The sequence below is a fragment of the Octopus bimaculoides genome, chromosome 19 (assembly GCF_046866305.1).
Source record: "Octopus bimaculoides isolate indiv1 chromosome 19, ASM4686630v1, whole genome shotgun sequence".
Classification (NCBI taxonomy): domain Eukaryota; kingdom Metazoa; phylum Mollusca; class Cephalopoda; order Octopoda; family Octopodidae; genus Octopus; species Octopus bimaculoides.
The window spans coordinates 28,299,481-28,324,460 of NC_142946.1; the positions used below are offsets into that span (position 1 = coordinate 28,299,481).

General features: G+C 37.9%; 1 protein-coding gene across 3 annotated transcripts in view; it reads left to right on the forward strand.

The window, feature by feature from the left end:
• Positions 1 to 24,704, forward strand: part of LOC106878418 (sodium/potassium-transporting ATPase subunit beta-1) — a 64,291-nt gene extending 39,587 nt beyond the window's left edge. For 2 of the 3 annotated variants that reach the window (XM_052974642.2, XM_052974641.2), the window contains 3 exons: positions 5,589 to 5,761; positions 20,587 to 20,694; positions 21,390 to 24,704. In XM_052974642.2, the coding sequence (XP_052830602.1) occupies positions 5,589 to 5,761; positions 20,587 to 20,694; positions 21,390 to 21,650 (542 nt within the window). In that variant the 3' untranslated portion in view covers positions 21,651 to 24,704. Of the gene's footprint in view, positions 1 to 3,804; positions 3,901 to 5,588; positions 5,762 to 20,586; positions 20,695 to 21,389 lie in introns of those variants that run through there. The other variant, XR_016245209.1, reaches the window with a different exon arrangement.
• Positions 24,705 to 24,980: the final 276 nt, after the last annotated feature.

Here is a 24,980-nt window from a genome sequence, read left to right on the forward strand (position 1 = left end):
TTTATGTGCCACCGGCTCAGGAGCCAGTCAGTGGCCCTGGCAACGATTACGCTCGAATGATGCTTTTAATGTTCCACTGGCATGGGTGCCAATCAGACAGTACTATCATCAGCCACGACAGTGAATTCACTTGCCTCAACAGGTCTTCACAAGCATAGTTTATTGTTCAATGATTGAAGGGTACTCTTAAATGGGCTGGTTATACAGCACTGGCATAGGCCAGTTATGGTCTCACTTGGCTTGCTAGGTCTTCTCAAGCACAGCATATCTCCAAAGGTCTTGGTCACTTATCATTCGTGTTTCACCACCTCGTCCTAGGTCTACCTCTTCCACAGGTTTCCTCAACTGTGACACTTTTCACACAGCTGTCCTCATCTATTCGCAACACATGACCATACCAGTGCAGTCATCTCTCTTGCACACCACATCTGATGCTTCTCATGTCCAACTTTTCTCTGAAGGGATTTGTGGTTTGTCTGTCTTCCTACTTATTATGACTTTGGTTTTTGCTAGGTTGACTCTAAGGCACTTCAATTCTAATCCTTGCTTCCACACCTGAAATTTCTCTAGTTCTGATAGTGACTCAGCTATTAGAGCAAGGTCATCAACATAGAGAAGCTCCCAGGGGCATCCTGTCTTGATTTCCTCTGTTATTGCCTGGAGGACTATGATGAATAAGAGGGGGTGAGGACCGATCTTTGGTGGACCCTTACCCCTACCCAGAATTCTTCACTGTACTCGTTGCCAACCCACACCTTACTGACAGCATCCCTGTACATGGCTTGTACAGCTCTCACTAACCATTCATCAATCCCTAGTTTCCTCATTGACCACCAGATAAGGGATCAGGGGACCCTGTCAAAGGCTTTCTCCATGTCAACGAAAACCAGGTACAGAGGTTTATTTTTGGCTAGGTATTTCTCCTGCAGCTGTCTCACCAGAAATATAGCATCAGTGGTGCTTTTCCCTGGCACAAACCCAAAGTCTAGATGAGATGCATAACAGAGAGGGTCATAGCCCAACTCTCCCTAATCAGTTGGGCTATGACACTCTCCATTACTTTCATTACCTGATCCAACAACTTGATACCTCTGTAATTATTTGTATCTAATGCATCACTTTTACTTTTGTAGCAGTTGACCATGGTGCTCCTACACCAGTCATTGGGTATGACTCCTTCATGTATCACCTGGTTAACAATATGGGTGACTGGACTATAGCTGACACCACCAGATATTTTAAGCATCTCTGCGGTGATTCCTGATGGGCCAGGGGTTCCCTGTCTTAATACCCTTAATTGCTTTATCTACCAAGGTACTGTCAATTCAGATAGCTGGTCTCTCTGTTGGGTCAACATTTAGCAAACTCTCTTTCTCCCATTCATTCTCTTTATTGCAGCCTCGTTAAATGCAAGTGAGCCGTCAGCCATGCAGACACATTTCTCTCCTATGTCATCATGGTTCTCTCTTGAGCACTGTCTTGCAACATAAAACACCTCAAGTCTTTGCTCCTTACAATGCAGAACATCGGCAAATTTTTTCTTATCTGCTTCCTTTCTGGCTAAATAAACCTGTCTCCTAGCTTCCTTTCTAGCAGTCTGATACAATTCCCTGCTACCACCATTCTTCCAGTCCTTCCATACCTATTTTTTTTCCCTAATGGCTCTGTCAACTACATTGTTCGACCACCACATTACCTTGGGTTGAGAGGGACTTTGCACCATCCACAGATCTGGTCAGTGGTCCTCAACAGGTTGTCCCGTAGAAACCTCCAGTTACATTCCACTTCATGTGGTACTATATACCCCTCTATTTCATCAAAAGTTTCGAGTAGTACTTCTCTAAATCTCTATCCATTCATTCGCGTGATCCAGACCCTTCCATGTATGCCATGGAAGCCCCCTGCATGTTGTCCAACATGCCCACTGAAGTCACCAGCCACGAAGAGAAGATCCTTGTCATTCATCGACGAGGTAGTCTGCAAGAGGGTGTCATAAAATCCGTCTTTCTGTCCATCAGATATCTCTAGCTGAAGGGCATAGGCCAAGATGATGGTTGCTAACCCATGATGCAGCACTAATCTAATCTTAAGTATTCTATCACAGACTCTGACTACCTCGATTACCTTATCAACCCATTTCTCCACAAGAAGTATACCCACGCCCCCCGACCCTGTCAGTATTCCCTGCCTTGAAAATCTTATACGTATAACAATAATTAATTACGACTAATACAATAATTTTAGTTTTCCTATTTAACATTGCATTCTTCTCCAAACTGTGTTTATTCTACTTTCCCATTGTATCATTGTTGTACAATATTTATGCTTGGTATTTTTACCCCCTAAATATTACACATTTCTTTTATTAGGATTTGTAAACTTTTTAGTTTTATTTTATGGAACTTGCTGGTTTTGAAATATTAATCAAAATATAAATCTTGTTTTAGGCATGTAATGACTGTATTGTTTGCTCTATTAAATGTCATACAATTATAAATATATATCCTATCTTCCTTCACAGTTATTAGAAGTCAAAAATGTATCTGATTTTAATATGGTATTTATGTCCCTTAATTTTATGAGATTATATGATGGGTCCTTCAATCCTTTTCTGGGTTATAATTAACATTATTGATATGTATATGTGCGTGGGTGGGGGAAGTATTGAAAAAGGAGTGGTCAAAATGTTCTGCTTGTGAAATTCTGTTACTCTGTACCATCCCTCCCTCTATATTTCCTGTATTTCTGATTAAATACACTTTTTTCTTGCTCTGTGTTTAGTTGTTGTTTAATCCCAGTTCAGAAGTTTCCAGCCACTATTACCCCATTTGTTTCCCAACATAATAATGTACCTAGGACTACATTTTTTTTAAGACCTACTACTCCTATGAAGGTTATGCAGCTTTGTAGAGGCTCACTTGATGGCTATGTTTAGTATGCATTCAATGACAGGAAAGTTATAACTGATTTATTTAATTTAAAAAGAATATCAATTTCAAAGGTAGTATGAAGAATAGAAGCTTAAATGTGATTTGTTAAAATAAATTTTAGACTGAGATTCTAAAGTAGAAAGGGTAAAGGGTAGGGCCAAATGTTTAGCACGTGATCTTGTGAAGTTGAGACTCGTTATTGCAATGGGAAGAGAAATAGGTTCATGTGGTTTATTAAATATGTATACAAAATTTAACGTGATGAAATTGAGATTTTAGTTCAATTAAGGAATTTTAGCTCAAAGGGTTATTTTTTAATAAGAAATTCACGTTTACACCTCAAATTTGAATACATAAAAATTGTAAAAAAAATAAACACTATTGTTTCACTATGCTTGTAAGAGAACTATAAAAAAAAATTAGCATTTAGGTAAAGTTAATTCATTATCATTGGCCACAGATTGAAACCTTACAAATTTGGCTGAAGGATCCCCTGTAATTTGATTTTAAATTTGGAATAATTCAATTGGAATGTTTTCAATCATAGGCCTGCTCAATCAAGACTCACTTGGAACCAAACAATAACCTAACTGTTTAAATCCATTCTAAGTGGGTATTACTATATAGAAGGGAGACAAGCACAGTATGACCATGCAAAATTGCACTTCTTTGCTTGATCATTTTCATACATTTTTTTCCATGGAAAATTAAATATCATTTAAAAGTTCTGGATGTAAACTTTCTTCTCATATAGTTTTGATCGAAATCCAATACATATCATGCTAGGGTCCCTCAGTTGCCCTGGTATTGCCACCTATTCACAAAGTAAGTCCTTTTTTTTTTTCTTTCTATTTTTTTGATTGCTGAATGGTAGCCCTCATTTTACTTCAATGCACTGGAAATGTGCTGAAAATCATACAGTCATGAAGAGGACTGCTTTTGCTTTATTTTGATATAAAAGTTGATGGGGGTAAGTCAGATAACTGTTATGAAATATAAAAGTGAAAATTTTATTAATTTTCACTTAGAAAAGAACATATTTTCTTCAAGTTTTTTATATCATAAGAAAGAAAAAATTCTCATGAATTCAAAATGGTCATTGCTGATTCTAACCACAATATAGCAAAAAAAGCACAAAGTCAATAAAGTGGGTGGTATGCTGATGCTATTTGTGAAACTGGCATATTCCCACATGGTGAGAGGTCAAACAGAAGATGAATCCAAGGCTTCAAATATCGAGTCTTGAGTGAGAATTTCAAGAAATTAACTAACTAATCACTAAATAAACCTATTTCTACAAAACAATGCACTAAATTACACTACATAGATCTTTTACAGCCAAAATTAGTTTGTAATCATCATATTGAGAATGTTGTTTATTCCCTTTTGCTGTTTTACAACATATGGAAAGAGACATCTGAATTTTACCTGGCAGATTCCTTGTATATGTAAATTTAGTTTTTCTTTGAGAAATATTGGTCAAATTTCGCCAGTGAAAATATATTGTGTAATGGATATTGTTTCATAGATTATTAAAGTCTGATGTGATGTTTGTTTTGTTTTTCTTTTTTCTAAGTTTGAATATAGCTGGATAATTTGTGGTAGTATTTACATATTCATTTTAGGTATTTTTCCTTTCTCTCCTAGTAATGATTTTGCTGTAAGCTACAGCAATTTAATATATGCTTTTAATGCTTAAAGCAAGGAGTTAGTTTTCACATTTTGTTAGTTTTTTAATCTAGGTGTAGGAGTGGCTGTGTGGTAAGTAGCTTGCTTACAAACCACATGGTTCCGAGTTCAGTCCCACTGCGTGGCACCTTGGGTAAGTGTCTTTCACTATAGCCTCGGGCCGACCAGAGCCTTGTGAGTGGATTTGGTAGATGGAAACTGAAAGAAGCCCGTCGTATATATATGTATATATATATATGTATGTGTGTGTATATGTTTGTGTGTCTGTGTTTGTTCCCCCCAACATCGCTTAACAACTGATGCTGGTGTGTTTACGTCCCCGTAACTTAGCGGTTCAGCAAAAGAGACCGATAGAATAAGTACTAGGCTTACAATGAATAAGTCCTGGGGTCGATTTGCTCGACTAAAAGTGGTACTTCAGTCAAATGACTGAAACAAGTAAAAGAGTAAAAGAGACTAGGTCTATATGGAATTCTGAGAAAGGTACAAGCTGGTTGTAGGATGTGCTAGAAACAACAACTAAATCTCCCTTAAATTACACACCTTTTTGTTTGAAAATATTTTCAACTTTTTTTCTTTTACTCTGAAGGTTTCTCCCATTGGTTTCAAGTGCATAGATATTTTAGTAGTAGCCTATTTTTTCTCTGGTTCTGGTAAATAAAACAATTTTTTGGCAATTTTTAAAATATCTATGCACTTGAAACCAAAAAGGGAAAATATGTTAGATATGTAATGTTAGATATTCAAAGAGACAAGATAGATGTCACAGGAAGACTGCTTTTGATCTAGGTTTGCTTAACCAGAGCTAAGTAAAAACAACTTCAGGATTGATAAGATCAACATAAAGTCACAAATTTCATGAACAGTATATTGTTACTGAAATTTGAGACTCTGTGTCAATAATAAAAAAAAAAAGAAAACATTTTGATATATCAAGTTCATTTACAAATTCATGGTTTTTCTCTCCAGAATACTGGCATGAGTATGTCAACAACTCACATTTAGAAGATTGTTCAGTGTCTGGACTACACTCAAAGAAAGAAAATTGTATTTTTTGGCAGCAAGACCTTGGTAGCTGTATTCACCTACAGAATTATGGTTATAGAGAAGGTAGACCCTGCATTCTTTTGTCACTTGAACTGGTAATGTATATATATATATATATATGTGTGTGTGTGTGTGTGTAAATATTTGTTAATGATTTGTTATTCTTTATCAAAACATAAACTATGCAAAGTAAGAACACATTCACTGTGCTGTTAATTTCCCAGTGAACATTTCATCTTAGAATGATTTTGTAATGTCTTTCTTCTATCTGTGTAGAATTTAAGATCAGCACTGCAAGTGAAGGTAAAAAAATTTTAATCTTAGTTGTATTCAGAAATATTCGGAATAGAATTATATCCTTTTGGCTTACTCTAGTTTTTGAATTGAATATAGACTGGCTCCCGTGCAGGTAGCACGTAACAACACCTTTTGAGCATGGATGTGGTCATTGCCAGAACTGCCTGAATGGCCTTCATGCCGGTGGCACATAAAAAGCACCCACTACACTCTCGGAGTAGTTGGCATTAGGAAGGGCATCCAGCTGTAGAAACTTTGCCAGACCAGATTGAGCCTGGTGCAGCCTCTGGCTCACCACTCCTCAGTCAAACTGCCAGCATGGAAAGTGGACGTTAAACGATGATGATGATGATGATATATGAATATCTTAAATAATTCATTTGTTCACTGTTATTTGCTTATGGATATCAAATTGTCAATAACAAAAACTTTTTGTCTATTTAATTAAATATGTTTTTCTTAACTAGATCACCTTCCCATTGTCATGGAGGCCATCCAAGTGGCCTTTTCGTACTACTCGACCTTGGATACCACTCAGCAACTGCACAGGTCCACCTGTTTGTGAATTTTGCAACATGTTTGGACTTAGGCTTTTCATATTCTATGATCACGTTCACTCTGCTCTGTTCTCAGATTATCTCATTTTAGATATGCTCTCAAAATGGTATTCCTAGCATGAATCATTCCATGGCCCTTTGCATTGTAACCAATCGATGTTCTATCTAGTTTCCTTCAATGAATTCCTTCTTGAATTTTCAAAGCCAACACCCATGTTCTAATTTAAGTTCTTTGAAGAATAATTGCTGTCAAGCTACCTGACAGCATCACTGCACCATTGTTGGAACCATTCCATCATCACTAAATCATGTTCAGAACTTTTTATTATATTTCGGGCGACACATGAAATCTTTCGAGCGAGATTGTTGCCGGTGCCCCTGGGCCGGCTCTTGTGCGGGTGACACATGAGGTTTTTTTGAGCGGGATCGTTGCCAGTGCCCCTAGACTGGCCCATGTGTGGCGACACATGATATCTTTCGAGCGAGATCGTTGCCAGTGCCCCCAGACTGGCTCTTGTGCGGGTGACACATGAAATCTTTCGAGCGGGTTCAATGCCAGTGCCCCTGGACTGGCTCATGTGCGGGTGACACATGAAATCTTTCTGAGCGAGATCGTTGCCGGTGCCCCTGGGCTGGCTCTTGTGTGGGCGACACATGAGGTTTTTCGAGCGAGATCGTTGCCAATGCCCCCAGACTGGCTCTTGTGCGGGTGACACATGAAATCTTTCGAGCGGGATCGATGCCAGTGCCCCTGGACTAGCTCATGTGCGGGTGACACATGAAATCTTTTGAGCGAGATCGTTGCCGGTGCCCCTGGGCCGGCTCTTGTGCGGGTGACACATGAGGTTTTTGAGCGAGATCGTTGCCGGTGCCCCCGGACTGGCTCATGTGCGGGTGACACATGAAATCTTTCGAGCGGGATCATTGCCAGTGCCCCTGGACTGGCTCATGTGCGGGCGACACATGAAATATTTCAAGCGAGATCGTTGCCGGTGCCCCTAGGCCGGCTCCTGTGCGGGTGACACATGAGGTTTTTCGAGCAGGATCGTTGCCGGTGCCCCTGGACTGGCTCATGTGCTGGTGACACATGAAATCTTTTGAGCGAGATCGTTGCCGGTGCCCCTGGGCCGGCTCCTGTGCGGGTGACACATGAGGTTTTTCGAGCGGGATCGTTGCCGGTGCCCCTGGACTGGCTCATGTGCGGGCGACACATGAAATCTTTCGAGCGAGATTGTTGCCAGTGCCCCTGGACTGGCTCTTGTGCAGGTGACATATGAAATGTTTTGAGCGGGACGGGATCGTTGCCAGTGCCCCTGGACTGGCTCATGTGCGGGCGACACATGAAATCTTTCTGAGCGAGATCGTTGCCGGTGCCCCTGGGCTGGCTCTTGTGTGGGCGACACATGAGGTTTTTCGAGCGAGATCGTTGCCAATGCCCCCGGACTGGCTCTTGTGCGGGTGACACATGAAATGTTTCGAGCGGGATCGTTGCCAGTGCCCCTGGACTGGCTAATGTGCGGGAGACACATGAAATCTTTCGAGCGGGATCGATGCCAGTGCCCCTGGACTGGCTCATGTGTGGGCGACACATGAAATGTTTTGAGCGGGACGGGATCGTTGCCAGTGCCCCTGGACTGGCTCTTGTGCAGGTGACACATGAAATGTTTTGAGCGGGACGGGATCGTTGCCACTGCCCCTGGACTGGCTCATGTGCGGGCGACACATGAAATCTTTCCGAGCGAGATCGTTGCCAGTGCCCCTGGACTGGCTCATGTGTGGGCGACACATGAAATGTTTCGAGCGGGATCGTTGCCAGTGCCCCTGGACTGGCTCATGTGTGGGCGACACATGAAATGTTTTGAGCGGGACGGGATCGTTGCCAGTGCCCCTGGACTGGCTCTTGTGCAGGTGACACATGAAATGTTTTGAGCGGGACGGGATCGTTGCCACTGCCCCTGGACTGGCTCATGTGCGGGCGACACATGAAATCTTTCCGAGCGAGATCGTTGCCAGTGCCCCTGGACTGGCTCATGTGTGGGCGACACATGAAATGTTTCGAGCGGGATCGTTGCCAGTGCCCCTGGACTGGCTCATGTGTGGGCGACACATGAAATCTTTCGAGCGAGATCGTTGCCAGTGCCCCTGGACTGGCTCTTGTACGGGCGACACATGAAATCTTTCGAGCGAGATCGTTGCCAGTGCCCCTGGACTGGCTCTTGTACGGGCGACACATGAAATCTTTCGAGTGAGATCGTTGCCGGTGCCCCTGAACTGGCTCTTGTGTGGGGTTGTTGTAGGATTTTTGAGCGTGATCGTTGCTGGTGCCCCTGGACTGGCCCTTGTGCGGGTGACACATGAGGTTTCTCGAGCGAGATGAGAGTGGCCGTTGCCAGTACCGCCTGACTGGCCTTCATGCGGGTGACACGTAAAAGCACCCACTACACTCTCTGAGTGGTTGGCGTTAGGAAGGGCATCCATCTGTGGAAACACTGCCAAATCAGATTGGAGCCTGGTGTAGCCATCTGGTTTCACCAGTCCTCAGTCAAATCGCCCAACCCATGCTAGCATGGAAAGCGGACGTTAAACGACGACGACGATATATATGTGCTGTGCGTGAGAAGACCCGGCAAGCCAAGTGAGATCGTTGCCAGGGCCCCTGGACTGGCTCTTGTGCAGGTGGCACATAAGATGCACCATTTTGAGCATGACCGTTGCCAGTGCCGCCTGACTGGCCTTCGTAGAGTTTTCGAGCGAGATCGTTGCCAATGCCCCTGGACTGGCTTTTGTGCGGGTGGCACATAAAAGACACCATTTCGAGCGTGGCCGTTGCCAGTACCGCCTGACTGGCCTTCGTGCAGGTGACACGTAAAAGCACCCACAACACTCTCTGAGTGGTTGGCGTTAGGAAGGGCATCCAGCTGTAGAAACTCTGCCAAATTAGATTGGAGCCTGGTGTTGCCATCCGGTTTCACCAGTCCTCAGTCAAATCGTCCAACCCATGCTAGCATGGAAGGCGGACGTTAATCGATGATGATGATGATGATGATGATTGCTTTTCTAATGGCCATTTGTTCATTGTGATCATCATTCAATGTCTGCCTTCCATGCTGGCATGGGTTGGATGGTTTGACTGAAGACTGGCAAGCCAGGAAGCTGCACCAAGCTCCAATCTGATCTGGCACGGTTTCTACAGCTGGATGCCCTTCCTAACGCCAACCACTCTGAGAGTATAGTGGGTAGTTTTTATGTGCCACTGGTACAGGGGCCAGTCAGGAGGCACTGACGTCGACCACGACTGAAAGGCATTTTTTATGTGCCACCGGCATGAGAGCCAGTCAGGCAGCACTGGCATCAACCATGCCCAAATGGTGCTTTTTACATGCCACCAGCATGGGCACCAGTCAAGCGGTACTGGGATTGGCCATGACAACGATTTCACTTGACTCAACCAGTCTTCTCAAGCACAGCACATTGCCCGATGATTAAAGGGTACTCTTAAATGGGCTGGTTATGCAACACTAGCATAGGCCACGGCTATGATCTCACTTGGCTTGCCAGGTCTTCTCAAGCACAGCATATCTCCAAAGGTCTCGGCCCCTTGTGATTGCTTCTTTGAAGACCAACATTCGAAGGTCATACTCCACCATCTCATCCCAGTTCTTCAAGGGTCTACCTCTTCCACAGGTTTCCTCCACTGTTAGGGTGTGGCACTTCTTCACACAGCTCTCCTCATCCATACACAACACATGACCATACCAGCACAGTCGTCTCTCTTGCACACCACATCTGATGCTTCTCATGTCCAACTTTTCTCTCAAGATGCTTACATTCTGTCATGTATGCACACTGACATTACACATCCAGTAGAGCATACTAAGCTTTCAAGCCTATGCATGTCCTCAGCAGTCACAGCCCATGTTTCACTGCTGTGTAGCATGGCTGTTCACACACGTGTCATATAGTCTACCTTTCACTCTGAGAGAGAGATCCTCTGTTACCAGCAGAGGCAGGAGCTTTCTGAGCTTGTCTCAGGTTATTCTTATTCTAGCAGCTATGCTCTCAGAGCATCCACCCCTGCCTGCTACAGACTTGGTCACCTAGGTAACGGAAGCTATCAACAACTTGTAGTTTTATCCCCTGGCATGTAATGGAAGCTGTTCTCTGCACATTTTCAGTACTTATTGCCCATGTGCATCTGCCACACACAAAAACTATCTTCCCAATATCAAAACTATCTTCCTTTGATATTGCTGCACCTCTTAAATGTCCATAGCTTACACTGGGTACATCCTATGGAGTTTCTACTTATGCCTTGTCTACAGATCGAGCAGGGCCATCTACCTGAAGGGATTTGTGATTTGTCTGCCTTCCTACTTACTAAGACTTTGGTTTTTGCTAGATTGACTCTAAGACCCTTCGATTCTAGACCTTGCTTCCACACCTGAAACTTCTTTTCTAGTTCTGGTAGTGACTCAGCTATTAGAGCAAAGTCATCAGCATAGAGGAGCTCTCAGGGGCATCCTGTCTTGAATTCCTCTGTTATTGCCTGGAGGACTATGATGAATAAGAGGGGGCTGAGGACTGATCCTTGGTGGACCCCTACTCCTACCTGAAATTCTTCATTATACTTGTTGCCAACCCTCACCTTACCGACAGCATCTCTGTACATGGCTTGTACAGCTCTCACTAACCTCTCATCTATCCCTAGTTTCCTCATTGACCACCAGATAAGGGAGCGGGGGAACCCTGTCAAAGGCTTTCTCCATGTCAACGAAAGCCAGGTACAGAGGTTTATCTTTGGCTAGGTATTTCTCCTGCAGCTGTCTTACCAGAAATATAACATCAGTGGTCTTTCTCCTTGGCACAAACCCAAACTGCGTCTCACCTAAACTAACTCTTTTCCTAATTAGTTGGGCTATGACCCCCTCTGTGACTTTCATCACTTGATCCAGCAATTTGATACCTCTGTAATTATTCCTATATAATGTGTCACCTTTACCTTTGTAACAGTTGACTATGGTGCTGCTACACCAGTCATTGGGTATGACTTCTTCATGTATTACCTGGTGACTAGACTCTAGCTAACACTGCCAGATATTTTAAGCATCTCTGCAGTAATTCCTGATGGGCCGGGGGCTTTTCCTGTCATCATACCCTTAATTGCTTTATCTAACAAGATACTGTCAATTCAGATAGCTGGTCCCTCTGTTGGGTCGACATTTAGCAGACTCTCTTTTTCCCATTCATTTTCTTCATTTACCAACCTTTCATAGTGGCATCTCCAAGTCTCTCTATCTTTGCAGCCCCTATAAATGCAAGTGAGCCATCATTCATGTGGACACATTTCTCTCCTATGACATCACGATTCTCTCTCATGTACTGTCTTGCGACACAAAATACTTTAGTCCTCACAACACAGAACATTGGCAAATTTTTCTTATCTGCTTCCCCTCTGGCTAAGTAAACCTGTCTCCTAGCTTCCCTTCTAGCTACCACCACTCTTCCAGTCCTTCTATGCCTGTTTCTTTTCCCTCACGGCCCTGTCAACTACATTGTTTTACTACCACATTACATATGTCTCTAAATCTCTGTCCATTCACAGATCTTGAAGTCATTAACTACTAATCTGTGTTGTGGGGCGCATTCTTCACCTGGGAAGGTTTTGGCATTTATAAGTAGCCATCTTTCCCATTTCTTGACAAGAGTGTAGTCAATCTGACTGTTGTGTCCACCAGACTGGTAGGTGATCAGGTGACTGGCAGGTTTCCTGAAGTTAGTATTACAGATCATAAGATCATTTGCATCACAGAACTCCAGCAGCCTGGTTCCCTCCTCATTGCAGGAACCAAATCCATAACCACCATGTACACCATGGAAGCTCCATGGATGGGATATTGTCCAACATGCCCATTGAAGTCACCAGCCACAAGAGAAGGTCCCTGTCATTCGTTGACGAGGTAGATAGTGTACAAGAGGGTGTCATAAAATCTGTCTTTCTATTCATCAGGTAGCCCTGGCTGTGGGGCATAAGCTGAGATAATGGTTGCTAATCCCTGTTGCAGCACTAATCTAAGCTTAAGTATTCTATCACAGACTCTGACAACCTCAATTACCTTATCAACTCATTTCTCTGTTAGAAGTATACCCACACACCTAACCCCATCAGTGTTCCCTACCCAGAAAATCTTATACCTATGCTCTTTACCTGTGAGGAACCTAGCAGAAATTCCTCTCCACCTTCTTGGATGCAGCACAAATCTACAGAGTGTGCCAACTCTGCGGGTATAGAAGGCGTGAGCCCGTAAGACCCTGGGATGGGGGACAGTAACATCATGCATCTGAAAAGAAAGCTCGCATTTAGCAGACCTTGTAAACATACAATAGCCTTCAACCTGCATACACTACACCATCATTTTATGTGCTACATAATCACTACATTCCATAGGAGATAAACACTAGGTACGGATGGGGGAGCATTCCATATAGTAAACCGTTGGAGGTTCTCAAGAGAAAGACATCTGGTAGAAGTTAGAAGTCAGAAGATAAAGACTTCCAGTCTAGGTGGTGGAGTGGAATGGGAAGGCACACTGTGAAATGGCAGAACGCTGCCTCCCGATGTGAAATAATAACAATAATAATTATTATAAAGAGCACTATATAGAGTGAAATAGTATTGGATATTTGCATTCTTAACTATAGCTATAGCTATAACCTAGAGTGTGTGGTTAGCCAAACTGTGACAAAATTAGTCAAATGAATGAATAACAATAATAAATGAGTGTGAAAGTGGGGGAGAATTGGATTTAACATAGGGTTTACTATAACATACAGCATGGAATAAATGAAACTGAATGGGTACATAGATAAATAATGAATAGATAATGTCTGTATAGAATTTTAATACCTTTTCACTTCTGTATATCATAAACAGTAGATGAACTGATACTGTAGATATCACAAAGCTTATGCAATGAAACATCATGATCTAGTTTCTTCAAAAGTTCCACTTTTTCTTGAATCAACATGAACTGATATTCATGTCTAACACCCCAGTGGTACTCATATCTCTTTTAGGAGCGATAAGTAGAGTTAAATTTAAACAAAATAAACTAAGAATCACTGAAGCTGCTGTGTGAACAATCTAAAATACTGTGGCTACACTCAATGTTGTTTGTGGGCCACCCAATCTGGCAGATGCTAGAATTACAAGTTCCTGGATCATCTGTTGCTGGTAATTCAGTAACTCTACACTCTGTGGCAACTAAACAGACATGCACAATTAATTAAAACTGAGTTGAATATGCCAAACAACATGGCAGTAAGATAGCTGAGTGATAGTATGATCCACTACCAATCAAAAACTTTTTTTGCAAACTGAACAAATAGAAAGTTTTGTGTGTATAACAGGTCAGACACCAGTTTTTCTATGTTGGTTGTTTGTTATCACGACAGGTCGTTGAAGTGTGAGATATACTATATCTTTATTTACAATGTTTTCATTCGTAAGTTATAACAAATATTATTGTTTATTTAATTAAAAACTATAATGATAATCTCGTTACTTATAACTTAATTATAAGTATTTATCACTAAGCATAACTCTTAGTTTAGTTTAGGCTGCGTAAATGTTATGATGTATACATGACAAGACGCTGAATGTGCGTTCATTACGTGCATGTATGTTGAAGATTTAGATTATATTTTCTTGACTGTTACACAAAAAAAAAATACAGTTTCATTAATATACAGAAATAAATTCAACAAGTTGAAAGAAACAAGAAGTAAAAGGAATTAAGTTTCTACATTAATTTATTATATACATATTTTTACATTTATAGAAATTTAGAAACAAAGCATTTCATCGTAGAGAATTTACGACTTAAATTTATTATTAACTAGTTTCTCATTCTAACTAATAAGGTTTCACGACAATTCAATATTGTCGGATTTGAGTATTGAACATGGCATATATATTAGCCTATACTCAAAAGGGTGAGTGTCATGGACTTGAGTAACATCCAACGATCACTGGAGATTTTGCCGAAAATCAGGGTTTTTATAACTACTCATACACGAATCATAGAACCGTGACCCCGTGTAGGATTTCTTCAATGAAGTTCATAATTCGTATATGGGCAGTAATTTTTAACCAATGAGAAATCAATAATTTCTCATGTTCGGGCAAACGAACTTACGTTCTCTCTCCGCCTCTTATGAATATGCCCTTCACTAGAAAAATTCTCAATTTTGCGATAAAAAAAAAATACAATTCATATATGTATACCTCAATACAATATTTGAATCAACACACTTTTGAAAAATACAATTTTACAATGTTAAAGAATGAAAATAACCGCACATATAACGGTTTAACAAAACAACAGCGTTCTTCATTGTTCAATTTCCGGAACCAAAAAAACATTTTATAACAAAAATTTCCAGAGTTTATGAGGAATATATTCAAACAAATTGAGAAAGTCTCTTTGGAAAATGTACAATTCTATCGCTTCTAGTTTTTTTTTTCACTGGTATGTGATTTTAATATTGCCTTTTTAGCGTTTCCGTCAACCTTAGGTTCGCTGTTTTGAATATCGCTCTGTTTCATTTTCCGAGATGTGTCGTTCTGTTTCATTTTGTTCTGTGATGTATCGCTCGCATCATCATTTCCATGACAAGGATACTGGTCTAAATATGCTTTTTTTACTCTGTCTAAACTGACAATCTCATAGTTTTATCCTTAATTGACAAGACTTTAAAAGGTCCAACGTATTTATAATTCAGTGAATTATGAGTAGCATCGTTACGTAAGAAAACATGAGTCCAAGAATTAATATCAGAGGGAATGAAACTTTTAACATTCTGTAATTTTCTCGTAAAAGCAGGAATATCAGTAAGAAATCTTTGAAGACGAGTTACATAATCATTAACATCTCCATTAAAAAAATTGTTTTCTTCAAACATTTGACCAGGTAGAGTTAATGTTGTTCCATATAAGAGAATATTGTATATTTTCTTTAACAGCACTTCTGATTCCTAACAATACCACTGGTAAAGCTTCTAACCAACTGCTAGAATCAGAATAAGTTCTTAATGAAGATTTTAGTTGTCTATGAAATCTCTCTATCATGCCATTAGACTGTGGATGATACGAAGTCGTACGGATTCTTTTAATTCCCAACAATTTATTGAATTCTGCGAAAAGGGTAGACTCAAATTGTCTACCACGATCGGTTGTTATTTTATCCGGGACACCAAATCTCGATACCCAGTTACTAAACAAGGTTTTTACTATAGTTTTTGCAGAAATATCTTTGATGAGATAAGCTTCTGGCCATCTCGAGAAACGATCTATACATGTCAATAAATACATGTTATCTTCACATGGATGTGGATTTGTTGGAATCTCGCATCTGGATTTGCAAATGTACCTAATGGTGCTTTGATATGACGATGTACTTTGGATTTTTGACACTGCATACATGACTTGACCCTTATTCATACCAGGCCAAACAAATCGACTTGATATTAATTTCAATGAAGCTCCAATACCTGGATGAGATAAATTATGTAAGGTAGAAAAAACAGCTTTTCTATGCTTTTCAGGCACAAATGGTCTCAAAAACCCTGTAGAAACATCACACCAAATATGTGATTTACATGAATGGATCGGCAACAGTTTAAATTCCAAAGAAGTGGAACTAGAATTTTTATATAAAGAAAATTCTTTATCTTCAACTTGATCCTTAGACATTTCTTCCAAATTTATATTGTTTAATGAATTTAATGCATCTACGTTCATTCTAGAAAGTGCATCTGCTGCAGAATTTTCAACACCCTTGATATACCGTATATCCACAGTAAACTGTGAAATAAAATCAAGGTGTCTAATTTCTCTAGGAGAATATTTCTCCGAAGAACTTTTGAATGCATATGTTAATGGTTTATGGTCAGTAAATAGAGTAAATGACCTACCTTCAAGAAGATGTCTGAAGTATTTAATTGACAAATAAGCTGCCAACAATTCTCTGCTGAATACGCTGTATTTCGTTTCTGGTGCCTTCAATTTTTTTGAAAAGAAAGATAGTGGTTGCCAAGAACCACAATGATATTGTTGCAAAACTCCACCGACTCCAACATCGGAAGCATCAACTACCAACGATAATTTCGCTTCAGGAACCGGATGATTTAAAAGTGTTGCTCTACAAAGTTTATCTTTTATATCTTCAAAAGCTTGCAATTGCTTTTCATTTAAAGTTATTGGTTCGTTTTTCTTTCTTCTATTTTTCAATAGCTCAGTTAAGGGTTATAGGATCTCCATGACCTTAGGAATAAATTTCCTGTAAAAATTAATTGTCCCTAAATATTCTCTGAGCTTTCTTAAAGAATTTGGTATTGGAAATTTTTTTATAGCTTCAACTTTCTCTGCGAATGGTCGAATTCCATCTTTATCAATAAGATGACCCCAAAAAGATATAGTGGTTTCACCAAAAACACACTTTGCTGGGTTTATTACTATACCATATTTTGTCAACCTCTCGAAAACTTGTTTTAAATGGTCTTCATGTGCTTCTTCTGATGGACTAGCAATGAGGATATCATCAATATAAGCAAATACGAAAGGTAAATTTCTTGTTACTTCGTCCATAAATCTTTGAAAGGTATTTGCTGCGTTCCTCAATCCGAAAGGGAGGCGAAGAAATTCAAACAACCCAAATGGAGTGGTAATTGCAGCTTTCGGTATATCTTTTTCTTCCACAGGAATTTGATTGTATGCTCTAACTAAATCAATTTTCGAAAAAACAGTGCAACCATTCAAAGAAGTTGCAAAATCCATAATATGAGGAATTGGATATTTGTCTGCTTTTGTTTTTACATTAAGTTGTCTAAAATCTCCACAAGGACGCCAGTCTATGAGATTTTTTTTTACCATAACTAATGGAGTTGACCAGCTACTACTTGAAGGACGAATTATACCCAGGTCCAACATATGACTAAACTCGGCCTTTGTAATTTTCAATTTTTCCGGAGATAGTCTTCTCGGCTTGGAAAAACTTGGAGGTCCTTGTGTGATGATGTGATGTGTTACTGAATGCATACACTTGGTATTTAGAGCTAATGGTGTCGTAATTTTAGGATAATTTTTCAACAACCTGTGATTCCAATTTTCTGAGGACGCTATGAAATACAATGGACTGTCTGTGACCTTTCTGCATCTCATTCCTTGGATTTTTAATGAAGTTTCAGTGTCTATCAGTTTTTGTTTTCTCATATCTACCATTAAATTGTAGTGTGCGAGAAAATCTGCCCCTAATATTGGGTAAGGCAGATCCGCTACTATGAAGATCCATTTAAATTCTCTTCGTAGAGTTATATTGAGAGTTAGGCTAATCTCTCCAAATGTTTGAATTTCAGATTGATTAGCTGCTTGAAGAGTTAAATATACAGGCTTTGGTTTTTCTTTTAAAAGTTTTACAGGCCAAATTGAACAAGCTGCTCCTGTATCAACCAAAAACCTTTCTTTAGAGTTCATGTCAAAAACGATAAATACGCGCTCTTATTTAAGCTATCCACAGATTTTGTCGCATCTAATTTGTGGTTGAAAAGTTTCCCGACTTTCTTTTTGTCAAAAAATTAAATGAACATGGTTTCACACAGCGATAAGATTTTTCACCAAACTTTGAATGGTACCAGCATATGGCGTTTCTTTTGGGATTTTTCGATCTCCTTCGCCGTCTTGTGTTTCTTGTATTTGAGTGATTGTCTCTTTCGAACTGAAGACTTTCAATTTTCTTCGTCAATAACTCAAATTGTTTTTCATAACTCTCCTTCAATGCTTGTATTTCATTAGAGATTGAAAGAATTGCATTTACAGACTCTCTAGATGACAATTCCAAAATGCCATCCGCTAAATCTGCCAATTGTTGAAGAGAGTTTTGATTTTTCACTGCCGAAAGCAAGGTTTGTGTCTTGTAGGGCAATTTAGTAAAGAAAACCTCTTTGAGGTAAGATTCTTCTATTTGTTGATCCCCAAGAAGTTCGTTCATCCTACGAAGAAGTTGTGTTGGCTTCTTATTGCCGAATTCTTCATTATTGAACAGCTTCGCAAATTCTTTCTGTTTTGAATTTGAAGTTCTTTTTAATATTTCTGCTTTAATTGCAGAATATGAAACTGGCTCGACAGGATTTAGGAATAAATCTCTAATTTCATAGCTTAGAGCTGGAGATAAATTACTCGGCATTATATGGTATTTTTGCTCTTCATTTGTTATTCGATTTGCCTTAAAGCTTGACTCTAGTTGTGTCAACCAGATTAATGTGTCTCCCGTCCAAGGAGGAGATGGCAATACATTTACTGAAGCTTGTGTATAATTCCTATCAAAATAGGACCTCTCGAATTCCTTCAAATTCTGCTCCATTTATATTTTTTATTTTTTTGGAAGAAAAAAAATTTACGTTATATTATTAAGCTTTGAACAGCTCTAAATATTATTTCTATATTGCTAGAAAGTGCAGTTAAATTTTTTTCTATAGTTTCCTTCCTTCAGCGTTCTTTTCCTTTCAACCTTTAATGTCAAATATTTCTGTTATTAAAATTTGTAAAATAAACTGTTTATATTCTATATAAAATTTTATGTAGTTTTTACTAAATCACCAATTTACGATGTGGTGTTTATTCTACGACATCACGTTGGAAAGTCACCAGTTTTTATGTGTATAACAGGTCGGACACCAGTTTTTCTATGTTGGTTGTTTGTTATCACAACAGGTCGTTGAAGCGTGAGATATACTATATTTACAATGTTTTCATTCGTAAGTTATAACAAATATTATTGTTTATTTAATTAAAAACTATAATGATAATCTCGTTACTTATAACTTAATTATAAGTATTTATCACTAAGCATAACTCTTAGTTTAGTTTAGGCTGCGTAAATGTTATGATGTATACATGACAAGACGCTGAATGTGTGTTCATTACGTACATGTATGTTGAAGATTTAGATTATATTTTCTTGACCGTTACACATAAAAAAAAATAGTTTCATTAATATACAGAAATAAATTCAACAAGTTGAAAGAAACGAGAAATAAAAGGAATTAAGTTTCTACATTAATTTATTATATACATATTTTTACATTTATAGAAATTTAGAAACAAAGCATTTCATCGTAGAGAATTTATGACTTAAATTTATTATTAACTAGTTTCTCATTCTAACTAATAAGGTTTCACGACAATTCAATATTGTCGGATTTGAGTATTGAACATGGCATATATATTAGCCTATACTCAAAAGGGTGAGTGTCGTGGACTTGAGTAACATCCAACGATCACTGGAGATTTTGCCGAAAATCAGGGTTTTTATAACTACTCATACACGAATCATAGAACCGTAACCCCGTGAAAGATTTCTTCAACGAAGTTCATAATTTGTATATGAGCAGTAATTTTTAACCAATGAGAAATCAATAATTTCTCATGTTCAGGCAAACGAACTTATGTTCTCTCTCCGCCTTTTATGAGTTTGCTACAAAAGCAACATTAAAGAGAATAAATAAAAGAACAAAGACTTCATTGTAAAGAAGCAAAAATTTGCACAACTAGAGGATGCTATAAAATTATGGAGACATAATCAACATAATCTTAATGACGGTGATAATGTTTGCAACAATGAGATTGGCAGAAAAGGGAAACTTAACAGCAGATGAGCTGGATTTTCATTTCGGTGCTACCATTTAATGAAGATGTATAACCAGGATTGCACACAAGATGCCTGATGAGTATAAAGAAAAATTTTAGAGTTTCACAGATACATGACCATTGTCTGAAAAAAAAAAAAAAACCAGAACTAGTACAAATAGGTAATATAGATGAAGTGTCATTAAGGAAAGTTATTTAAAGGTGCAAAGATAGTTCTTACTTTGTCTTTGAATCTGTGTATGTGTGTGTCAAAGAAGGAATCTTAAAATTAACTTTGGGCTTTGTATTGTATTGTACTGTATCAAAAAGTTTATTCTTTCTGTTACCATCATTGCAAATAATGAAATTTATTATCTTCTTTCAGCCTGAAAATACATTACCTTTCCCTTACAAGAAAAGTAACCCTGTTGTTAAAAAATACTTGACTGGCATATGGTCTAAAGATCATGTTCCAGTTACCTGCACTGGAGAGGTATTTTCTACAAATTTTATATAATTATTTATAGGTATGATTTGACCATGGATGCATGTAGTTATCTCTGATATTAGAAATATTGAAAGTAATCATCTTAAATTACTGGTTTAGTTTTTGTTTTACCATACTGGCAACAATGGGATTTATCTGTAGGACAAACCTAAAACCTAACTGTACATCAAGGCATTAATATAAGAAAATTGTGTTAATTCTAATTATATTTGTGGTTGAATTGGTAGAGTGCTGTATAATGTTAAGAATTCCTAAATTTTTTATATGAAGCAGAGTATTTCAGTGAGCCTAAAGGAGCATTTTCACTAAAAGTTTATCTAGAAAGGTTTTACCTGTTTCTTTATAAAATATTTACTTAACTTGCAACATAAACATTACAAGTTCATTAAAAAAGATATTTTTATAAAAAAGATACCTGCTATAGAAATAGGAACAAAAAGTACGTCCTATTTTAGAAACTTTTTCATAAAATTTCTCTACAGTGCAATGTGAATTATAATGAAGTTGCCAACTAGGATTCTATATGTATATATTCATATTCTCCATACATAATAATTTATTACAACTTAGAAAATATGAGCAGATTAGATCTTTAAAGAATGCTAAGTTTATTTTAAATTTTATCTATTATCATCATCAAATTATAGGTTATTATAAGAAGCTATTTTCATTTTTTACAGACAGAAGCAGACACAAGATATTTAATCACCCAAGACCCCATTTTCAATAGCTCTATCACTTATTCACCATTTAAAGGGTACTCTTTAGATTTCTTCCCACAATCGAGGAGTCCTCACTATCGAGCCCCATTGCTTATGGTGCAGTTTAATACCTTACAACCTGGATTAATAGTTCATGTTCAATGTAGAGTTTGGGCAATATACAAGAATGCTACAAAAGCAATCGAATCGGTTGTCAAATTTCAACTACATATGAACTAACTCATGAAATATTCATAAGTAGTCACATTAATAAAGCTTGATACTCATTATTTTCATGGTGTAGTTAAGTAGTTTCAAATGGTTTAAAACAAGTATATACAACACTGGGCTTTAGTTTATGTAGCTTACTGTTAAAAGAGATTGAAAAATATTAAGTTTTAAGGTCAGTAAGTTTGCAGAAATTGTGAAGTACCAAATTAACAGCTTTCTAGATTTTTAATTCAAACTGAAAAAAACAAAGAAAACTAGCATTTTTAAGTATAAATTTAACCTTGTTTAAATATGCAGTAGTTGTAGATGTTACTGGTATTAAAGCAGAAATAGACATGACCTTTTCAGGTTTGTTTTCCATCTGCTTTGTTGCTTCAGTTAGAAAACTGTTGAAACACCAGTTTTGTATTCAATGTCTCAGAAAAAATTATATATTAAAGATATTAATGAACATAATTTTTCCAGTTTAAATTTCTTAGTGTGTTCATTCTAGAATAAAACTACAGTTTCAGCTAAAATCTCTTTGAAAATAATACACTTCATTAGATTAAGACATAGGGATGTGGCTAGATCCCCCTCTAACTGACAAGTTTTGAAACTACATCTTCAAAAAAACTAATAAATTAAAATTTGAATCTCAGAATTATATGCACCATCTCAGGACCTCAGCCTTGTTAAATTTTTTCTTGTATGGGACTTGATAAGCTGTAGAAACTGTTTCAATGTAAATTTTGAGAAGAAGCATTTAATCCTATCGCTAACTGGAAAATTCCAAAAGTTTGCACATCCATGCTAATTGGCATCTGGAAAGGAAAAAAACAGACACCAGTTAACAAGAATTTGTAAACTTTTGGAATTTTTCAGTTGGTAATAGATTTAAAATGCTACTTTTCAAAGCTTATATTGAAACAGTTCACTTCAGTAGTTGTAAGGCCTGAACAATAACAGAAACATTAGTAGAATACATAAATGACAGACATCACTCTGTTCTACAACCTGCTCTTGGTGCTTATTTCCTACAATATATATTTATATATGTATGGCAGCTGATAGACGATGGGATTCCATACACATATTGTGTATGGAATCTCATCGTCTATCAGCTGCCATGGAGAATCCTAGAAAATCCAGGCCCCCTACATTAATGGGACCAATTGCTGTAAATTATGCATAGTGGAATGGGTAAGGATCCTAAAGGACTCCCTCAACCCAAAGAACATCCTGAACTCCAGAACAGATCTTTGGACTGTGCTTACATTTCAGAAAATTCCTGCTAACCTATTGGAACCCACAGGACAACAGGGTCACTGGCAATCAATAGCCAGAGGGATATAATCTGCTTTGTTGACATTGGCGATCAATAGCCAAGGGAAGACAATCTCCTTTGTTGCCATTGCGTAATAGGGTCCTTTCCTCTTCTATACTGACAGGCCTTTAGCCAACAGGTTTTGGGATCTGATGGTACGCTATAAGGCTAAGCCCTTTATGGACATGAAACCTAAGGTAATCCCATAAACTGGCCTTATCTAACTTTAATATACATATATATATATATATATATATATCTAAAAAAATGTGATATTATTCAGTAGCCATGATAAAACTTCAAGTTTCGGATGCTGGGGCGGAAACCCACACCACCATCTCTTCAGTTATCTGGCCATTGAAAATTCCTATGAAAATGACCATTAAACTGTATGGTTGACCGTTATTAAGACAAAAGAGCTATTAGAATGACTGCTAAGTGAAGGGAGGGAGTAAAAGAATTAAGGAAGCTTTACTCATACACAGACTAGGACCCCAAATTAACAACAGGCTGGAAGTTGGTAATCAATATATTATTTAGCTACATCTGGATGTGTGTAGGTTCATTCTTAATAACATGCTTATGCATTGTTTATAACAAAAAAAAAAAAGAAGGGCAAAAAAAAAAGAGAAGCTGCATGTATAACACATAACTTAGAAGCAGCACCACAGATGTACCAACACACACGAGATTGAAACATAGCCGACCTCATGCACTTCTCATGAGAAATTCCGGAAGGAGCTTCGTAAGACCACTACTGAGACACTTCCGAAAAAAAGAAAACCGTTGGAAAACAGTTTATAGCAGAGACTCCATTTAAGAATATCTGAAGAAGGAATTGTAATTCCAAAATATCATCAGACTATAGATAACCAAATTACAACAGGTATATAGTCCATTTTTTGTATATAGTGCATTGTTGTACCATTCTAAACTTTTTATTCTTTACAAACAATACACAATGCTTCAAGTGAACTACAATACTCTACTATATGTATATATATATTTCTGGCGAATGTGTGGGTGAGCATGTGTGTGTTTCAAGCGAGGGTGGATGAGTATATACATTTAGGCGCATATACATGAGTGTGCAGGCGCGCATGTGTATGTATGGATTGGTGCGCTTACGCAAATACTATAGACCTTTTACTCCCTCCCCTCACTTAGTGGTCATTCTAATAGCTTTTTTGTCTTAATAACGGTTAACCACACAGTAATTTCCCTTTGTTTAACGGTCATTTTCAATGGCCAGATAACTGAAGAGATGGCGGCATGGGTTTCCACCCCGGCATCCGAAACTCAGAGTTTTATCATGACTACCGAATAATTGTCACATATTTTTACAGATAAATTCTTCTATTTACTTAATATCGAGGTCTCTTTCTTTCTTTTGTTGTCTTTTCTATCAATATATATATATATATATATATATATAAAATGGACAGTGAATTGCAAGAACTTTTTTAGATGATATCATTTTGTATTCAAAATCTTTCTTGGATATGCTTTCTTTTTATTTATTACTGATGTAACTCTAAAGTTACTATATTCTAACCCGAATCAAAGTAAATTATAATACATATGAAAGAAAGGCACAAAGTTTATAATACATATGAAAGAAAGGATAACTTAATTTGTAACCTTAGTTGTTTACTGTAATAAACTTGAAACCAATTTTTAACAAACCAAATCATAATTTTTTCAAGAACTGTTTTTATTGTTATGTAAATTTACAAATAAAATAGAATTTTATGCTTCGTTTTTGTAGTTTTTTGACATAACATAATATAATCAACTTTGATTATATTAAAAATCTGTTTTAAAAAATTTCAGAAAGACAACTGATTGCTCAGTATATCAGTTTTATGTCCTCTTCCACCCCCATTGAAAACCAAAATTAATTCAGTTATCACTATAATAGAACTAGTGCAAGCATGCCTAACCTTTAAAAACTTGGAAGTTACTTAAATTTTGCATGGCAGTCAGCAGCTGTCTATATATTACACAAAAAATATATTTTCATAATCATGACT